Source organism: Acomys minous, assembly GCF_964271855.1.
Source record: "Acomys minous genome assembly, chromosome: 2".
Lineage (NCBI taxonomy): Eukaryota > Metazoa > Chordata > Mammalia > Rodentia > Muridae > Acomys > Acomys minous.
The window spans coordinates 114,760,035-114,778,319 of record NC_140484.1 but is presented as its reverse complement, the minus strand read 5'-3'; the positions used below and the strand labels follow the sequence as shown (position 1 = coordinate 114,778,319).

At 47.0% G+C, this 18,285-nt stretch overlaps 1 protein-coding gene across 1 annotated transcript in view; it reads right to left on the bottom strand.

The window, feature by feature from the left end:
• ABHD2 (abhydrolase domain containing 2, acylglycerol lipase) overlaps positions 1-18,285 on the bottom strand; it is a 96,061-nt gene that overhangs the window by 57,781 nt on the left and 19,995 nt on the right. The window contains exons 2-3 of the mRNA XM_084773607.1: positions 13,661-13,760; positions 10,880-11,079 (exon numbers count right to left, since the gene is read on the bottom strand). Coding sequence (XP_084629733.1) covers positions 10,880-11,073 — 194 coding nt within the window. The 5' untranslated portion in view covers positions 11,074-11,079; positions 13,661-13,760. The remainder of the gene's footprint in view (positions 1-10,879; positions 11,080-13,660; positions 13,761-18,285) is intronic.

Sequence of the window (18,285 nt, the reverse complement as noted above, 5' to 3'; positions counted from 1 at the left end):
TCGGGAGGTAAAGGTGCTTGTTGCCAAGTCTGACGACCTGAGTCCAAGCCCTGGAACCCACATGGCGCAATAAGAGAAGTGACTCCTGCAAGATGTCTTCTGACACCTGTAAGAGTGCAACGGCATGTGCGTGTGTACGTGCACATGCGCGCGCGCGCGCGCACACACACACACACACACACAAGCACAATGTATATATAAATAAAAGGCTTATTCTTAAGTCTCTTTCATTTCATATAGTGTGAGATCACTGAGCGAGTTTGTGTGGTTCAACTGAACACACTAGTGCAGGGGCTTGCTGGAAGGCCATTTTGGTGTTGCTTGTCACAAGGAAGTCAAGATGGTTATGGACCTTCTTCCTTCCTGGGAGGCCACAGATGGTTCGCCATCAGCCACTGACCTCGGGAGTGGGTTCCCAAATGTTTTAGGTTACAGACTTTCAGAATGGGTATCCCTGGGAGTTAGGCAGTCCAGCCTGACGTTATTCATGTGCACAGTGAGCCAGAACCCTTCACCTGGGTGGAGACTGAGAACGTTTCACAAGCCTGACTCTCCTTCATCTCCGTGACTTACTGTGACATGGTAGGTTGCTACCTCAGGTAAGTGAAGAGTTCGATGGAGGCTCAGAGGCAAAGAACAAAAAAAGCAAAATGAAACAAGTAACTTCCTAATCTAGCAGTAACCTGGGTATATTCAAACCTGGGCAAGAACAAACTTTCCATGTGAGTGAAAACTTGCTAGAGTTTAGGGCGGGAGGGGACAGATCTCCCTCCAGGAGAATACATCCCGTGAGTAGTGACTATACCACCTTTCGATTCTGATCCCCAAACCACCCCAACCCTCAGGCTCTATGTGTGTAAGCTGTTCCCACTGCTGAAGACGCTCTCAGCTCCAAAGCCAGGCACCATCTCACTCACTGGGGCTTCAGACAAAGTACAAATGCCGAAAGGGGGGCATGCTCAGTCTCGTCATCACTGCCGACGTGCTGGCAGGAAATTGGGAAATCATACTTATTTACCCTCTAGAACGTATTATCAATGTTGATTTCTGTCTTAATTATACTCTTTGTGTTATGAAATACAGTACCCACTGTAGTGAGGAGAGAGATGCTGAGAGGCAGGCTGAGAAGAAGAAACTGAGATAAAAACTGGTAGCTACTAAATTCACAGGATCAATAAAGCATGAGATGCTGATGAAAGCTAGTGGCTATATTTAGCAGTTTTAGGCTTCCTGGAGAGTGGGCCTGTGCCTGGTTCTGGACACTGGAGCAATTTTCAGGCAAATCATGCTGAAAAGGATCAGAAAAGTGGGCTTGGTCTCAGCAAGGCTTGTAAATGAAGCTTAAGGAAAGTAGTGTGAGCAGAGGAAAATTAAAGATGAATGGGAATCCAAGGTGGGGAAGACTGGAAGAGAAGAGTCACTTATCAGTGGAGCCCACAGCAGGAGCTGCCTCTCCATATGCACTGGGTCTGACATCGAGTAAAGGCACCTACTGTAGCAGATGCTTCTTGTGATTTTTCCCCCCTTTAGAGACAGGGTCTCACACAGCTATGGCTGGCCTCACCCTCACTGGGTAGCTGTGGCTGACCTTGAGCTCCTGATCCTCTTGCCTCTGCCTCCCAAATGCTGTGATTACAGGTATGTGCCACGACTCCCAGCTTGTCTGGAGCAGGGCACAGCAGAGCCCCGAGGAACATTGCCAGGCTTGATGAACAGGGCATCAAGGGAGGGATCAAGCAGGCGGGGGTGGAGTGCGGTGGGGGGTAGGGGAGTGAGTTTGGGAAGCTGGTATTGGTTGCTTTGGCAGGAATGACATAGCCTCTACTTAAATAAAATGGAGGGGTCATGAAAATTCTGGATTCTGAACTTTTTTGGGTATTTCAGGCTTCAGCAGTTCCTGAAAGGAAACAGAATCTTCACAAGAAGCTAAGATCTGGACCTCAGGCAGCGGGCGCAGATGAATTCTGCAGCAGGCTCACAGTGGTTATCTCCACTGAGTCAAGGTAAGATGCTTCAAAGATGGCGGCACTTTCCTTCCTGTCATGGTCAGCCTGTTCCTAGAGTAAATCTCTTACTAGGGTACACACAGAGAAGGGAGAAGAGTATCCAAGAGTGAAATTTAAGTTAGTCACTGGCAAATTAATTATCTACTTCAAATGCATATGCACTCACTCATAAAACAAACAAACACGCCTCACTATATGACAGAGGGAGATGATAAGAGTGTAATCAACTCATCCTATGTGTCTGAGACCTCTTCAGCATTAGCAGAGAAAATCTCATGTCACTGGGCATAGTGGCACATGCCTCTAATCCCAGCACCCAGGAAACAGAGGCAGGTAGATCTCTGTGAGTTCAAGACCAGCTTGGCCCACAGAGTAAGTTCTAGGCCATCTAAGGCTACATAGTGTGACCCTGTCTCAAAAAGAAGGAAAAAGAAACTCCCACGTCACAGGCCACCTGCCAGCCCTGGGTAAACTGGAACATCTGGTTGGCCTCGTAGCAAAGAACTACATCCTGGTGTCAATTTTTTGTTTTGTTTTTGTTTGCCTTGACAGCGTGACTGTGATAACAGTTCTTTGAGCTGTGTGTAGAAGCAATTCTAAGATGAAGTAGCCTCAACCAAGGCGGCATCAGCATTCAGTCCTAATAAAGACAGTTTGCGTATTTCATCTTCAAGCTTTCCAGGTAATTACGCTGTGAAGGTCTAAGGCCTAAGTAACAAGCGCATCGGGACACTGCAGATCCTCTCGTGGCGTCTCGTGTACAGCTCTTAGAATTGATAAAATCGGGTCAATGAAACAAAGACTCTTGGCAAGTAGTTTATCTGAAAAGGACAAAGCTTCAGTGTTCAGCGGAAGATGGAAGGACTTACATCTGATCTGGAATGTAGACGAGCAAGTGGAATTTAAACCCAGCTTTAACTAACTATAAATAAGCTGTTGCTGGGTTGCAGAACTTCACCCAGGAGCTACTGCAAAGAAAGGGTCTTATAAAACAATGGCAGGAGGAAAACTGTAAGAGAGTAGGGATATATATTCCTCCATTCATTTGATAGAGAAAAGAACGTCATGTCCTCTACTAAGAGACATCTGAATTGGTCTTGGGTTTTCTGGTAGGGTACTTCTAATTATTTAAAAGATTCTTGGCACACTAGGGCAAAGTGCCTTTATCTTGCATATTTCTGACAAACACAGTGATGAATATAATGTAGAACCAGGCTTTTGTTTGCGGTAGATAAAAGACAAATAGAATTTTCTATAGGAAGAGAGTGCAAATGATAAGGCAGACAACGAGTTGAGGGCTGAAGAGATGATGTGGTGGTAAAGAGCATCTGCCGCTCTTCCCAAGGACCTGAGTTCAGTTCCCAGCACCCACACTGGGGCTTTTAAATATCTGTAACTTCAGCTCTAAGAACTCTGACCATATCTTTCAGTTTCCGCCGGGTCCCTGCATACAACTGGCATACATTCACACAGACACACACACAGATAATAAAATCTCAAATAAGAATCAATATTATGGGCTGGAGAGATGGCTCAGAGGTTAAGAGCACTGACTGTTCTTCCAGAGGTCCTGAGTTCAATTCCCAGCCACCACATGGTGACTCACAACCATCTATAACGTGATCTAATGTCCTCATCTGCTGTGCGAGTATGCAGGCAGAGTACTGTATACATAATAAATAAATAAATATCTTTAAAAAAAGAATCAATATTATTTGAGAGAAAAATTAAAAGCAGTTTTTCCTGGCCTTCTCAGGAATGGGTATGAAGTGAGTAAGCCAGGTGTGTGGAAGGAGAGGAAACAGGAGAACAGCTGCATTCCAAGTTATGGTGAACCCGATTTTGAAAAATGCCCCTAGAAAATTTCTACCATGTAAACAAACACCTTTAATGACTTAAGCCCCGCCCCAACAGCAAAGTCCAAAGGAGGAGATCCTTTAACACTTATGGCCAGCAACCAGATGACTATAGCAAGGCACTGAAATTAGCGCTTACTGGGATGAGAAGAGTGAATCAGCCTGCTCAGGGCCTGAACGCTGCGGAAAAGTGGCCGTGACCCAGGGTGATCCACCAAAGGGCCACCAGGCTTCTGCCGTCTCCCTGTGCCTGTGTGAAGCAGCTTCCCTGAAGCAGTGTTCCAAGAGGATGCGAGGGCACAGGACAGCCAGCTGTTGTTCTTGGCGTGGTGTTGGAATGGGTGTGACCCTCACAGTCAAGTTTCAGTCATTTCTCAAACCCACTGTGAACAATGACACTTAGTTCTGGGTAACAGAAGTACAGATGGTGGCAGGAGAAAGCTATTACATTTTTGTCTCTGAGAAAGCCATAAACATGGCCAGGGTTCTGTCACATTGCCTTCCCTCACTGGACCTGAAATAAGGGCCTAGACGTCCTTGTGTCCCGTGACGATAGCAGCTATAAGGCTTGTCTGTTAGCCCGCCATGCTTTCCCTAAATCCCTTCCTCTTTAGCTGGAACACAACTCCGCAGACGTGTTTGCTGGTAAGTGAAAAGGCACAGCCTGGCTTCCCACAGGGAAACGTACACATTGTAACCGTAAGGGCCACCTGGTGCCTGTGTTCACTTTCCAACCTGCACCTGCCAGTAGAAACTTCAGCCAGGGCCCCAGGGAAAGGCTGGGAACAGCAATTATGCATCTGGGGCTACCCTGACTAATTTAAGGGCAGAAAAACCATTTAGCCAAACACATCTTCTCTCGGAGACAGGACAGAGCCTTCCCAGCAAACAGCTTTGTCAGCTCTAAGGGACATCCAGCTCCCTGGGGCGCCACTGAACAAACTGGAGCTAGTGTAGTTTCTTGGTTTCTCTTGGCTAACACAGATGGCATTGCCAAAATCTGAGTATCTCTCACCTACACTTGCTTATGGAAAAATCAGAGACAGAGGATACCAGAGCTCAGAAACATCACCAGTCCTGTCTTGTCAAGCCTGTGGTTCTTAATCTGGGGTACATGCACTCCAGTAGAGAGATGGAAGTGACGCACATTCTCACAAAAGCAGACGAGAGGCACCAAATAGACACAGCAGTTGTATGTGGGAGACGGAAGAGGGGCTCATTCTGTCTAAAAGGAAGTAGGTAAGGTAGGAAAGGTTTTTTAGAATTAGAGTTATTCTAGTGGGCTGGGGAGGGGGCACAGTGAGTAAAGGGCCTGCCAAGTCAAAGGGACTTGAGTTTGGATCCCATCACCCATATGAAAGCCAAGCCATGGAGGCAGGCATAAGAGCACCAGGGGTACTCGGGGAGGAGGAGGCAGGCCTAACAGCACAGTGGGGGGGGGGGGGGAGATGAGGAGAGACACGCGGACTCTAGCTCTAGCAACTATTGGCCAACCAGCCTAGCTGAAGAGATATGCTCCAGGTTCAGCAAGAGACCTTGTCTCAAAAACCAAAAGTGGAGAGTGATCAAGGAAGACAACGGATATTGACATTTGGCCTCCATATGCACATAGAAACGCGCGCGCGCACACACACACTTACTCCAAGAAAGGGTATTTTGGTGTAAAACAGAGATTTAGAGTAGCCAGCAGGCTACAGTACTGTGGGCAGGCCCTTCCTAGGCTATGAGAGAATGTCATGAGGGGTGGGGTTGGGCAAGTAAGTCTGGGCCACACTGCAAGAGGCTTGAGTGCTGACCTGCTTGAGGAAGCTAACTCTTGTATATTATGACAACTGGGTGGGTCAGAGGCACGGAGGCAACTGGGGACACTCCCGCCAAAGCTCAGGGAAGTGGTGTTTATACAGCCGAGCACGAAGGTCTGTATACTTCACTACAGGCAAATGATTACCCATAATGTACTGAAAAGAGAGACAGTGCCAGCTTACTTCCTAGCACGGGTCAGAGAGGACAGAGAGAGACAGGAGAAGCCTCGCCCCTCCCCCGGCTTAGCTTCTTTCCTGGTGCTATAATCTCCCCAGCCCACTAAAAGAAGTCTTTTTTTTCCCCCGAGACAGGGTCTCTCTGTGTAGCCTTGGCTGTCCTGGACTCCCTCTGTAGACCAGGCTGTCCTAGAGCTCACAGTGATCCACCTGCCTCTGCCTCCCAAGTGCTGGGATTAAAAGCATGCACCACCACCGCCCGGCACTAAAAGAAGTCTTACAATAAACTATTAAAATGCACTGGATTCTAAGAAACCTTCCCTAGCATACCCACTCCCCTTTAGACACAAGGAAGGCGCCCCCGCCCCATTTCCAGCATCTAACTTCCGTTTCCACTCCCCTAGGAGGACTGTGAGCAGGAGGTCAACGCTCAAGAGCGATGGAGGAGGTCTGCCTGAGTCACTGGAGTAGAAGGACGCAGACCCAGAGGGGCTGAACTCCAGCTGGGGCTCCCTGGCTAGTCAGCAAGCCAAAGACCTAGGTTCGAATCCTAGCTTACAGTTCTCTGCATACTTGTAAGCTGAGCACTTGGAAAGACGATGCAAGATAGGGAACTAGAGGACAACACAGGTTCAAGGCCAGTGTGAGCTACTAGGAAGGCTCATAAACTGAGGATTTAGTTCAGTGATAGACAAGGAAAAGCACACTCTAGAGCCTAGGGAGCAGCACGGCAGAGCAAGAGTTAAAACAAGCTACCATTCTGGGCCAGGATATATAGCCTCAGTGGTAGAGGACTTGCCTAGCAAGAAGCCTTTGGGTCAATTCCTTGTAAAATACACACACACACACACACACACACACACAGAGAGAGAGAGAGAGAGAGAGAGAGAGAGAGACAGACAGACAGACAGACAGACAGACAGACAGACATCCTGATTTAGTGGAGGGCACATATATACAGAAGACCCCAGAGCCCCAGCGATGCTCGCTCAAACAGCAATGGTATACTTCCTCTGATTAGAAGAATTATAGATGACTTTTGTGTGCTTTGTTTTCTATTTTTTAAAGACGAATATCTATTACCATTTTTTAATCTGAAGGAAATGGAGATCTATATCACCCCCCAGAGTCTTCTCATTACTCCTAACTGAGCTTTGGTCTGCTTGTTTCACTAGAAGCAAACAGTATTTGAACTGCTATGTAAATACTGGCATGTTGCTAAGTGAACGCGGGGCGTGCATCATCCCAGCAAAGCAGCCTGCAGACATCACAGACATCACCTTTGGGTCAATTATTTAAATCAGACTTAAAAGCTGACTTTAATGCTAAGAGGAGGAGAAAGCCTCTCTACTCTTTACTTTGAGCCTTTCATCAACTTGTTTCCGATGGGCACGGCTAGAGGGTCTGTCTGGATTTGCATGAGGGTCATAACAAGCTATTGGGCGGATGCTGACACTCAGGGTGATCCAGCTATCTGAACCTCCCAGCAGTGGAGAGTGTTTGTGGAGCCTGGAGACAGCTTGCTCCTAGGGGGAAAAAAAAAACAAACCTTCCAAGTCCCAGGAGAAGTTTTTACCCACAGTAGCTGTTTCCTACCCTTACCTTCAAACACAAGTGGAGCCATTCCGGAAATGTGAGTCAGAGAAAGATTATCAGAGGACAGAGGCTTGCACTAATGGGACAGAAATAGACATGCAGGGACCAAAGGCCACCTGGTGGGGCAGGGCAGCTTCTTGCTGTTCTGCATTCTTCCCTGTGCCCCAAGGACACCCTTTGCTCATTTCTCCCCAGGGATAAGGAGGGAACCCACTCTGGACACTGTGGTTGGCATTGGTGCCCTTGCTGCAGTGCCCAGCTTGCCAATCCTTAAAAACAGGACAGTAACAATGATTCTGGCCTCCAAGTCATTGAGAGGATCCGATGGCAGAGCGTATCTAAGAGGTGTTGAAAAGTCAAACAGCCACGTGCACAAACCTGTGTAGGAACAGTTTGCTAAGGAGACATGAGCACAGACCAGAACTCAATCAGAAGACAGACGCTGGGTAAAACAAAAACAACCTCCCCCCCCAGCCCAAAGCAAAATGAAAACCCTAGGGGAACAGAATCCCTTTGTCCCAAATCATTTGTCATGTTCAAGTTGGGGGGGGGGGGGCTTGGGTGTTTGGAATTCCACTCCTTAAACAATGGTCAAGTTGGCTCTGGAAGGGCAGCTCCTGTGGCCGAAGACCAAGGTCTTGGAAGTAGATGTTTGCTGGAGAATTCCTCTTTCACACCCACCTTCTCAAGCCATGGCTAATTCCTAAGGAACATCAACCCTGCCTTTAACCGAGGCACCCTGCACTATCCTGCTGGAAGCTGTGCTGGAAGAAAGCCTGGGGACTGACTTGTCAGTGACTGGGGGACTCTATGCTGATGCCACTGGCTCAGGCTGATGTCCCCTAAGGATGGATCCGGAACATTCTACCACACCAGGAAGTCATCTCAGCAGCAGCTGCAAGGCCAACGCCACAGGCTCGTGCAGGAAATAAGCCAGGGAATAAAGAAAGCAAAGGGAGACTAGACTGAAGGACTTAGGGCGTCTGCGTTAATTTTAAAAGAAAAATAAGAAAAAGAGGTAAGACCGGCTGTGAGCGGCTTTTATTTACATCTGGAACAGACAGTACAGAATCAAACCTTGATTCTGGAGCCCGAGCAAAGACAGCTTTCCCATGGAACTGTGCTCTAATTCAGCCATTCTCCACCTGTGGGTCAAGATCCCTTTGGCAACCCTCTAGCTCCAAAAACATCTACATTCCCATTCATAACGGTGATTACAGTTATGAGGATCAAAAATAACTTTATGGTTGGGGGTCACCACACGAGGAACTGTAGTGAAGGGTTGCAGCGTTGGGAAGGTTGAGAACCACTGTTCTAATTCCTTAGGAGTCAATGTTGAGTACCAGTTTACAATAGTTTTGAAAGAGAAAAGTCCCCACCCCACCCCCAAACAGGCTCCTTTACTTAAACAGTTGGCCCCCAGGGAGTGGTGCTGTTCTGGCCTTACTGTTCTGGTGCTGTTCTGGAGGGCTATGGAACCTTTTGGACATGAGGTCTAAATGGCAGGTGTGGGGCCACTATGGGGGGACTGAGGCCAGGCTCGTGCTTCCGGACTGCAGACACCAGCCTCCTCACACTATGCTCCAGCCTCAAGCTGCTTCCCCCCACCCACATCTTTCCTCCCCAGGATGGACTGTACCCTCCCAAACTGTGGGGCTAAATAAATCCTCTTTCCCTAAGTTGCTTCTAGTCAAGTATTTGGTGACAATGAGAAAATTAACTAATAAATTTGGTTTTCTTCTTCTTCCTTTCCTTCCTTTTTTCCTCCCCTTCCGAGACAGGGTTTCCCTGTATAGCTTTGGCTGTCTTGGAACTTGCTCTGTAGACCAAGCTGGCCTTGGGGATCAAAGGCTGTGCCCCCAGTGCCCAGCATAACTTTGGCTTTCTTTTGTTTGTTTGTTTGTTTGTTTTGTTTTTGTTTTTAGAGACAGGGTTTCTCTGTGTAGCTGTGGCTGTCCTAGACTTACTTTGTAGACCAGGCTGGTCTAGAACTCAGTGATCCGCTTGCCTCTGCCTCCCGAGTGCTGGGATTAAAGGTGTGCGCCACCATGCCCAGCACATAACTTTGGTTTTCAAGAGCTATCTACAAATGAGATGCCTGAGGAACTGGGTCTGGTGGTTCTAGTGACTCTGAAAGGAAGTGTGACTTTCACTAGCTGGTCTAAATTAGTGAGTTATCCAAATGAAATGTAGGAGAAACACTCAAGACACAAGGTAAAATGCTGGACAATTTCCAATAGACAGTTAATGTGCACACCTTTTACAGAGTAGATTTTTAACTGCAAATATCGTGTAATAAGACCACCATATCCTTAGTGATGGTACCTGTGGTGTGTAGCCAACAGTGACAAACAGTATCTCATCACGGTAGTTTCAAACACAAATATGATGAATTTTATGTTGTACAAACCTTTCCATGAGAATTAAGCAATATCTCTCTAGATTTAAAGCCAAGGTGTCATAGTCAGGGCTATAAGACACTGTGCTGGACCATGCCAAACACCCAAGGGCTACATGGAAGGCCCTGTGCCTTGGCTACTAGCCTCTGAAAATCAACCAAACGACCAGCATGTACAAAGCAAGAATCCAACTCTCAGACGCCTCTGTTGCCCTCTGTCTGCTCCTAGAAGACAACCATCACTCAGCATCACCAACTCCCCAAAAGAGGATGGACGGGAGCCTTCTGCTTTCCCCAGCAAGTGTTAGACTCGATAGATGGGCAGAAGACACCTCTCTGCACACCCGTAGCCCCCGAGGCTAAGTGGGATGAATGGAGCAGCTGTGAGACGCACAAAGGGAAACCGGGAGCTGATCATCTGAACTGAGGGCACGGAGTGCTTCTGCCGGCAGCTTGGTTGAGCCCCAGAGGAAGACCCAGTTAATTTGAAAGTGCCAATGGGAATGACTTCTCTGAGGTATGCCACGCCCCCCTCCAAAATGCAGGTGTGGCCACAGGGGTCAGAGGAGGCACTCCCTCCAAGTGTGTTCTTTTGGTTAATGTCCAGGGGATAAAGAGGACACCACGGCAAGACCTTTGTGGTTCTCAGTGACTTTGGATAAGGATGGCTTCTCTGTCCTCGGAGTAGCACAAGTTAAAATATTCCTCAAGGTCTCATATCTCCCTAAAAATGTCTACTGTTTTCTGCAAAGTCCTTGTCATGGATGATGTTGACACCATGCTGTGAAGGACAGCTTCTTTCTCCTACTGTTTCTTAATTAAACACTAGCCGGCTACCAAAACAGTTTTTAACACCAATGAGGCCATTTCCAACATATGCCTTACAGATATTATATGAGATCCAGGAGTAGAGCCATGGATGTCACCCCTGCGGAGCAAGCCCTCCCCTGCTAAGTGACATCTTTAGGCTGAGAAGGTTCTTTGAACATCACACAAAGCCATATCGAGTGGCAGGTGGGGGGACAGGCAGCACGGTGCACTCACTCTTTGGTCAGAAGAGGACAGGATTTGAGCAGGAAGCGCGAGAGCCCGGAGTCCTGGAAGTAGAGGTCAGGAGGGGCAGTGGGGCTCTTCAGGTTCAAACAGCGCACGATGACGTAGAGGACGGCAGCTACGGCAGCCAGCTTCACCCCATCAAACACCGCGGGGAGCTCGGGAGTCTCCAGCATAGCATTCATCTTGATCTGGAAAGCAAAGGCACAGGCCTGGGCTCACAAACACAGCCAGGGCAAGGAGGGTGGAGCCCATTGTGTTTCAGAGGCATGGCCCACTCTGGATATCTCCACAGATGCCCACAGGGTGCTCCAAGGACCCCCATCATCATCACCGGACAGCACCAACGCCCAGCCAATACCCCTCACCACAAAACAGTTGTGCAAGTACTGACTAAGCAGGGTAGCATGTTCCCCCTGTAAATCTCATGAGCAGTTCCCGATGAACAAATTAGAAAATGTATGGCAGTGGCTGGAGAGATGGCTCAGAGGTTAAGGGTACTGACTGCTCTTCCAGAGGTCCTGAGTTCAATTCCCAGCAACCACATGGTGGCTCACAACCATCTATAATGTGATCTGATGCCCTCTTCTGGCCTGCAGGTGTACATGCAGGCAGAGCACAGTATACATAACAGTAAATAAATCTTAAAAAAAAGAACAAAAACTTATTAAAGTAAGGCGATTTAGGAAGGACTAGAGGGAGCGCTCTGATGTCTGTGAACATGCCACTTAACCCTCTGTAGATGTTGCCGGACCTGGAGCACCAGATGTATTAGTGCTGTTGCCAGCCTCTAACAGCCTCTACCGCAGCACTGTGGGTGCCCCCCCCCCACCGGGAAAGCTGTCGGGTGTGCTGGCCCCACTTCTCTATTTTCAGAGCGGGCTGAGGGAAGGCTGCCCCAGCCCATCTCAGTCAACTGCTCCACAGAGTCCACCGCTCTGGAGTTCTGTTCAGATTCAGCTTAGGTCATAGTGGCCCTGGCTCCTGAGGCTTTCAGGCAATGTGAGATGGAGCTAATCAATTAAAATAACTTTTTTTTTCTCCTTCCAGGAGGTACCTGAATGCAGCTATCGGTCAAAAATTAGGCCAAGGACAGATCACATTCAACCACTAGACCAAAATTAAAAATTATAAATTCCCACAAACTGTGTTAGTGTTTCAGCTTTTGAGATAAGCGTTCTCTTGTATACAAAGCACGCACACACCACTTCAAGCCCACAAAACACATCAATTTTTTTGTCTTTTGCTGCTTTTGCTGTATTGTCTTTGCTGCTCTACAGAAACAATATTGCGGTAGCCTTAAGATTAGGCTAACCAGTCAGGCACGGTGATGCACACCTGTAATCCTAGAACTTAGGGGGTAGAGGCACAAGGGTCAGGAGTTCAAGGCCAGCCTGAGCCATATGACACCCTATCTCACAATGAAATGGGGGGAAGGTTAGCACAAAACCAACAAAAAGGGAAAAAAGAAAGAAAAGAAAATGTAATTCTCATAGCCTCAGTAACTATGGAAACTGCTTTCCCCGGAATGATTTCAAGTAGCCACTGCTAAAAACAGTTATGAGAACTCTGGTAGCCAATGAGGAAGACAAAATGGGGAGGGTGAATAAAAAATCTCCAGAAAGTATATAATAGACCGAAGAGCCCTGAGACCTACAGCAAGTCCAGAGAGGCCACAAGACTCCTAAAATCAAGATGACACAAAGCTTGGGCCAAAAACACTTTGGGAAATCTCTGGCAAGGTCTTCAGTTGGGTGAGAAACAGATCAAAGGCTGCACATTCTTAACTAGCCTTTTGTCATTAAGACAAAAACAGAAAACGAAGTTCTGAAAACTTCCTGGAGGGCTGGCAAGACAGTTCACAGGGTGAAGGGGCTGGCTGCCAAGTTTGATGGCCTGAGTTTGATCCCCAGAACCCGCACGGTGGAAGGAGAAAAAGGACTGACTCTAGCAGGTGGGTCCCTGACTTCTACACACATGCTGTGTGACATGAGCACAGCCACACATCAAATAAAAGCTTAAAAAAGAGCTTAAAAAGGCCAGGCATGGTGGCTCACCCCTTTCATCCCAGCACTGAGGAGGCAGAGGCAGGTGGATCTCTGTGAGTTTGAGGCCAGCGTGGTCTACAAAGCAAGTCCAGGACAGCCAGGGATACACAGAGAAACCCTGTCTCAAAAAACAAACAAGCAAACAAACAAACAAAAGAATTTAAAAAGTAAAGGTTGCCCACCACTACAGAGTCGCATTTAAGGCCAGCTTGGGATACATGAGTCCCTGTAATAACAACAACAACAACAGTAATAGTAATAATAGTAACAACAACAATAATAATAAATTTAAAAGAAAGCAGCCCTGATATAATGTTCGGTTGTTAGGTTTTGTTCTTGTTTTTTTCAAAACATGGTCTCTCTGTATAGTTCTGGCTATCCTGGAACTCACTTTGTAGACCAGGATGACTTTGAACTCACATAGATCTACCTGCCTCTGCCTCCCAAGTGCTAGGATCAAAGATGTGCATCACCCTGGTCAGCCTGAAACCATGTCTTAAAAGAAAAGTCTACCAGAGACTCCAAAGTTTCTCTGATTATGTGCTGGTGAAATGTAAGTAAAAGTTAAGTGTTTCTGTGTCCTTGCTGGAGTGAGAACTGAGGCTGGCCTACTGTGCCTCTCCCAGGAACTCATCCAAGGCCCCTTCCCTCCCGGCAACCATACCTTGTCTACGATAGGGCATGGGCGGTGATACAAAGCAAAGCAGGTCTTAGCAGTACCTACCGAGGCCGGCTACTCTTCTCACGGAGAATATGGATCTTTCTTGAAGAGGTGAATGGTTAGGCCACTCGGATCTAATCTTGTGTTCAAATTAACCTAAAAGCTGAAAAGAATCAGATTTAGATGAGGTTTTTTGGTTTGTTTTTTTTGGGGGGGGAGGGGGGGACAGGGTTTCTCTGGCTGTCCTGGAATTCACTCTGTAGACCAGGCTGGCCCGGAACTCACATCGATCTGCCTGCCTCTGCCTCCCAGAGTGCTGGGATTAAAGGTGTGCACCACCATGCCTGGCTTTAGGTGAGGTTTCACAGAAGAAGAAGAAGAAACCTTTCTTTTTGGCTGTTTGGAGACAGGGTCTCAGGAGCAGCCCTGATGGGTGTCGGACTTGTGGCACTGCTCTTGCCTGTACTTCCCAAGGGCTGGTATTACAGCGTGTGCCATCATGCCTGCCTAAGGGCCTATGTAAATGGAAACATAAACGGTCTCCCTTTCCTTCTCTGCATTTTAGGGGAAGTCTTTAGGGGAAAGGGCAATTTATTTAATTAACGTGTCTGCCATGGTCTTGGATGTTCTCACAAACTGGCTGTGGGGAGGCTTGGTGACCCCCCCCCCCAAAGCCCGGAGCTCTCGCTGGCACCGGCTGGCACCTGAGACACGCATCTTCTCACTATAGCAAACTCAAGATACTTTTACCCTTTATCACATAAAGCAATGCTGACGGGACAAGTGTCACTGCCATGACCAATGACCTAACCGAGAAGGCTTCAGAGTAAGGCAGCCCAGCAGGAGAGCCAGACTCTTTCTCCCAGACATAGAGCAACGGCCGGGAATACGGGAACCAAAGAAAGAAAAAAGCACAAAATCAAGGCTCCAAAAATATGAAAGAACTGCAAACAACTCTGTGCAAAGCTCCAGTCTTCGTGAATACTAAGTCATTTACCCCTTTCCCATGCCCTATGAGACAGATGCCAATATCATGTCATTTTACAGGTGGGGAAACTAACTGATGCCTACAGAGATTATGTTTGCCCCAAGGTCACAAGGCTGCTGGTAGGCAGAAAGGCCAATGCTCGTTTCTGACTCTGGAGATCTTCCTAGCCACCATATGGTACAACGGAGAGGAGCAAACAAGGAAATGTGTGGAATGGAGAAGAAACACAGAAGACTCCAGAAGCTGGCCCCAAATGACAGGTGCCCAGGCAGGTCTGGGGTTCAAGCTCCGTTTGTTTTGGGTTCACCACACTTAAAAGACAAGAAGAGAATGAACGGCAGGTGAAGGAGAGGCTCAACTAACAGTCACAGCCATCCTGCTCTAGTGGTGGCGCATGCCTTTAACCCCAGCACTAGGGAGGCAGAGGCAGGCGGATCGCTGTGAGTTTGAGGGCAGCCTGGTCTACAAAGTGAGTCCAGGACAGCCAAGGCTACACAGAGAAACCCTGTCTCAAAAAACCAAACCAAACCAAACCAAACAAACAAACAAAAAAAGAGAATTCTATTAGCTCTCCATAATTCCAAGACAGATTAGCCACAGGGGCCAGGGTGTGGTGAGGCAAGACCTACAGAGCAGTGTCCCCGGCCACTTCACAGGCCACCTGAGTCCACCAAGCCTAAAGGCTCAGCTGCAGGATGAAAACCAGGCACAGCCCAGACTCACATTCTAAACTGCTGGCCCACGGCCTGGGGTTTTCTTTGCCTGGCTTTAGTAGTGGTAGTGAGACAGTGTCTCACTTTGTAGCCCAGGTTGGCCTTTAACTCTTGGCAGTCCTCCTGCTTTGGCTTTTTGTGTACTGGGATTATAGATTTGAGTTACCATGTCTGGCTTTGTCTGGCATTTTGCAGGGGAAAATTATTTATCGGTTGTCTAATATCAGACTGCAGGCAAAAATCTGTACTTCTGTGTTTTCTAAAACAAACAACAACAAAACCGTAAATAAACAAAAACTAGCACTTGTAGCACTTGGGAGGCAGAGGCAGGTGGATTGCTGTGAGTTCGAGGTCAGCCTGGTCTACAAAGTGAGTCTAGTACAGCCAAGGCTCCACAGAGAAACCCTGTCTCAGAAAAAACAAAAACAAAGAAACTAAACCAGAAGCCGGTGGTGGCGATGCGCGCCTTTAATCCTAGCACCTGAGGCAGAGGCAGGCAGATCCCTGTGAGTTCGAGGCCAGCCTGGTCTACAGAGAGAGTCCAGGACAGCCAAGGCTATACAGAGAAACCCTGTCTTGAAAAAACAAAAACAAAACAAAACAAAAAAACAAAAAACAAAAACAACCCAAAAAACAAAACCGCTAAAGCAGAAGATTTGATGAAGCAGAGCTGCCATGGCAACAGTGAGTGATGCTGAAAAGCAGCTGTTCTCCAGACACAGCCATTCTGTGACATAGTGTGGAGTCTTTGACATGGATCCCATCACCCCTGGCCCAATTTAATTACTTCTGGTGCCTGAATCATCCCTATAATTATCTTTCAGAGCATGTAATCCTTGGGAAAAAATTATTTAAAGTCTCTTCTAGTCTTGTGTAAGTCTGTACTGTTTGAATATTTAAAAGTATCAAGTATCTGCACCAAATGATATGATCATGGCAAAGTTTTGAAAGGCAAAATGTCAAAGCTTATAGGATGTGTTGTGGTTTATTTTATGATTCATTAATTCAAGTTTATTTATGCCTAAAACTTCTCACAAACTATTTGAGGTAGCTTTGACAAAGGATTCTTACCTGGGAATATGCCTCTCTGAGTAAAATGAAACACTCCCTTGGAGCCAGGTGAGTCCATAGACTAAATCCTTGTCAATTCTAAACAGTCTGATCTCATTAAAAAACAAAACAAAACAAAACAAAACAAAACAAAAAACCCTTTAAAACACAGTTAACCCTCTTGCCCTCTTCACTCCCTGCCTCCCTAATCTGCAGATAATATGGCTGTGACTCCAAGAGGCATCTTGGGTAAGAATAGCTCTACAGGCCTATTAAAGACAGGAGGCTTGGTGGTGATTTAGTGGAGCCACCATGCCAGACCTAAGTCACCTGTCTCAGGATTTCTTTTAGGTGAAAGAGTAGCTTACACAACTATTACTTCTGGATGCTTTTACTATACAATTTCCAATGATACATAAGGAAATACTATATACCTACAACTCTTTGGTGCTAGAAGCATCAATTGCTACTTTTAAGAATGTTTTAGGGCTGGAGAGGTGGCTCAGAGGTTAAGAGCACTGCCTGCTCTTCCGGAGTTCCTGAGTTCAATTCCCAGCAACCACATGGTGGCTCACAACCATCTATAATGAGAATCTGGTGCGTTCTTCCGGTCTGCGGGATGATTTACATGCAGGCAAAACACTGCATATTAAATAAATAAATCTTTTTTTAAAAAAAGAATGTTTTAATTTAAAATTTCAAAGTTCACAATGACTTTACCTATTTTTGTTACTAGAGAAAAGCTTTAAGAGCTAAGGGTGGAACTCAGTGGTAGAACACTTCAAAAAAAGTGCAAGGTATTGGGTTCAATGCTTGGTACTAGAAGGAAGGAAGGAAGGAAAGAAGGAAAGAAGGAAAGAAGGAAAGAAGGAAAGAAGGAAAGAAGGCAGGAGCTAGCCGGCTTTAAGATAGCCGCCAATAAAATGTATGAAAAAAAATTAAAATCTACTACAAGGAAACTAAACACACCAACAAACACAACAAACTATGCATGTAGTCCAGCTCTGGGGTTTCTGCCCATCAGAGGGGAAAGAGAAACCCAGTCAGCCCAGAGGCCCACAGGGTGGAATGAGCTAACGGAACGCTCTCACCCTTAGATGTGTGACATGCACTCAGCGGAAGAACGGCTTTTCTGGCACAGGATTATTTTAAAGATCTGCAGGACTTTATAGAGGGGACTTAGATGGACAGACTATCCTATAACTTTTTTTTAAATAGTAAATGCAGAAAAGAATTAATTTCCTTAACCATTAAAAAAAAAAAAGCCAGAGTTTTAAAATTCAATTCAGCGCAGGCCATTCTATGAATGGTTTGATTAGTATGACCTAAATTTATAGCCTTGGCCCAGGGCGTGAGTCTGAGGGTCCTGGGCAGCAAGCCAGTTCTGCATGCCCCTAGGGAGTGCACCCTTAAATCCTAGCGGGCTTAGGCAGCTGACCACTTACTGGCTGCCTAATATGGCACAGAACCACCATTAAGTATCACTTGAGTACAATCAGGGGTGGGGAGGGGTGGGTGTGGGGGAAGGCTAAGGTTCTATGCACTTTAGCATCTTAGAGATGAGGATAATTAAGCAAGGAAAGGCCTGTTAACAGCTACATCAAATAGGAATTATCAGACAATTCCAAAACAAAACCGGATTTCACCTGTCCTTGGAAGCCAAGCGAGGTTAGGTCTGGAGGTTTTGTCCTCCGATGAAAGACAAACCAAACTCAATGCCTTGACCTATTTTGAGTGCTCCCTACCTCCGTTTTCTAGGCAGATGAAATCCAGTTGAAATAAGCCTGAAGCAGTCACAGAAGGGCGGGTGGGCTGGGTGTGTGAAGAAAGGAAGCCAGCCTTCCCCCACTCCCACCCAGCCCCATCTCCCGTGTCCAAGGAGTTGGGCTTCCCAGGTACCTGTGTCAGTCTTTTCTCTGTGGGTTGCTGTCCTCCAG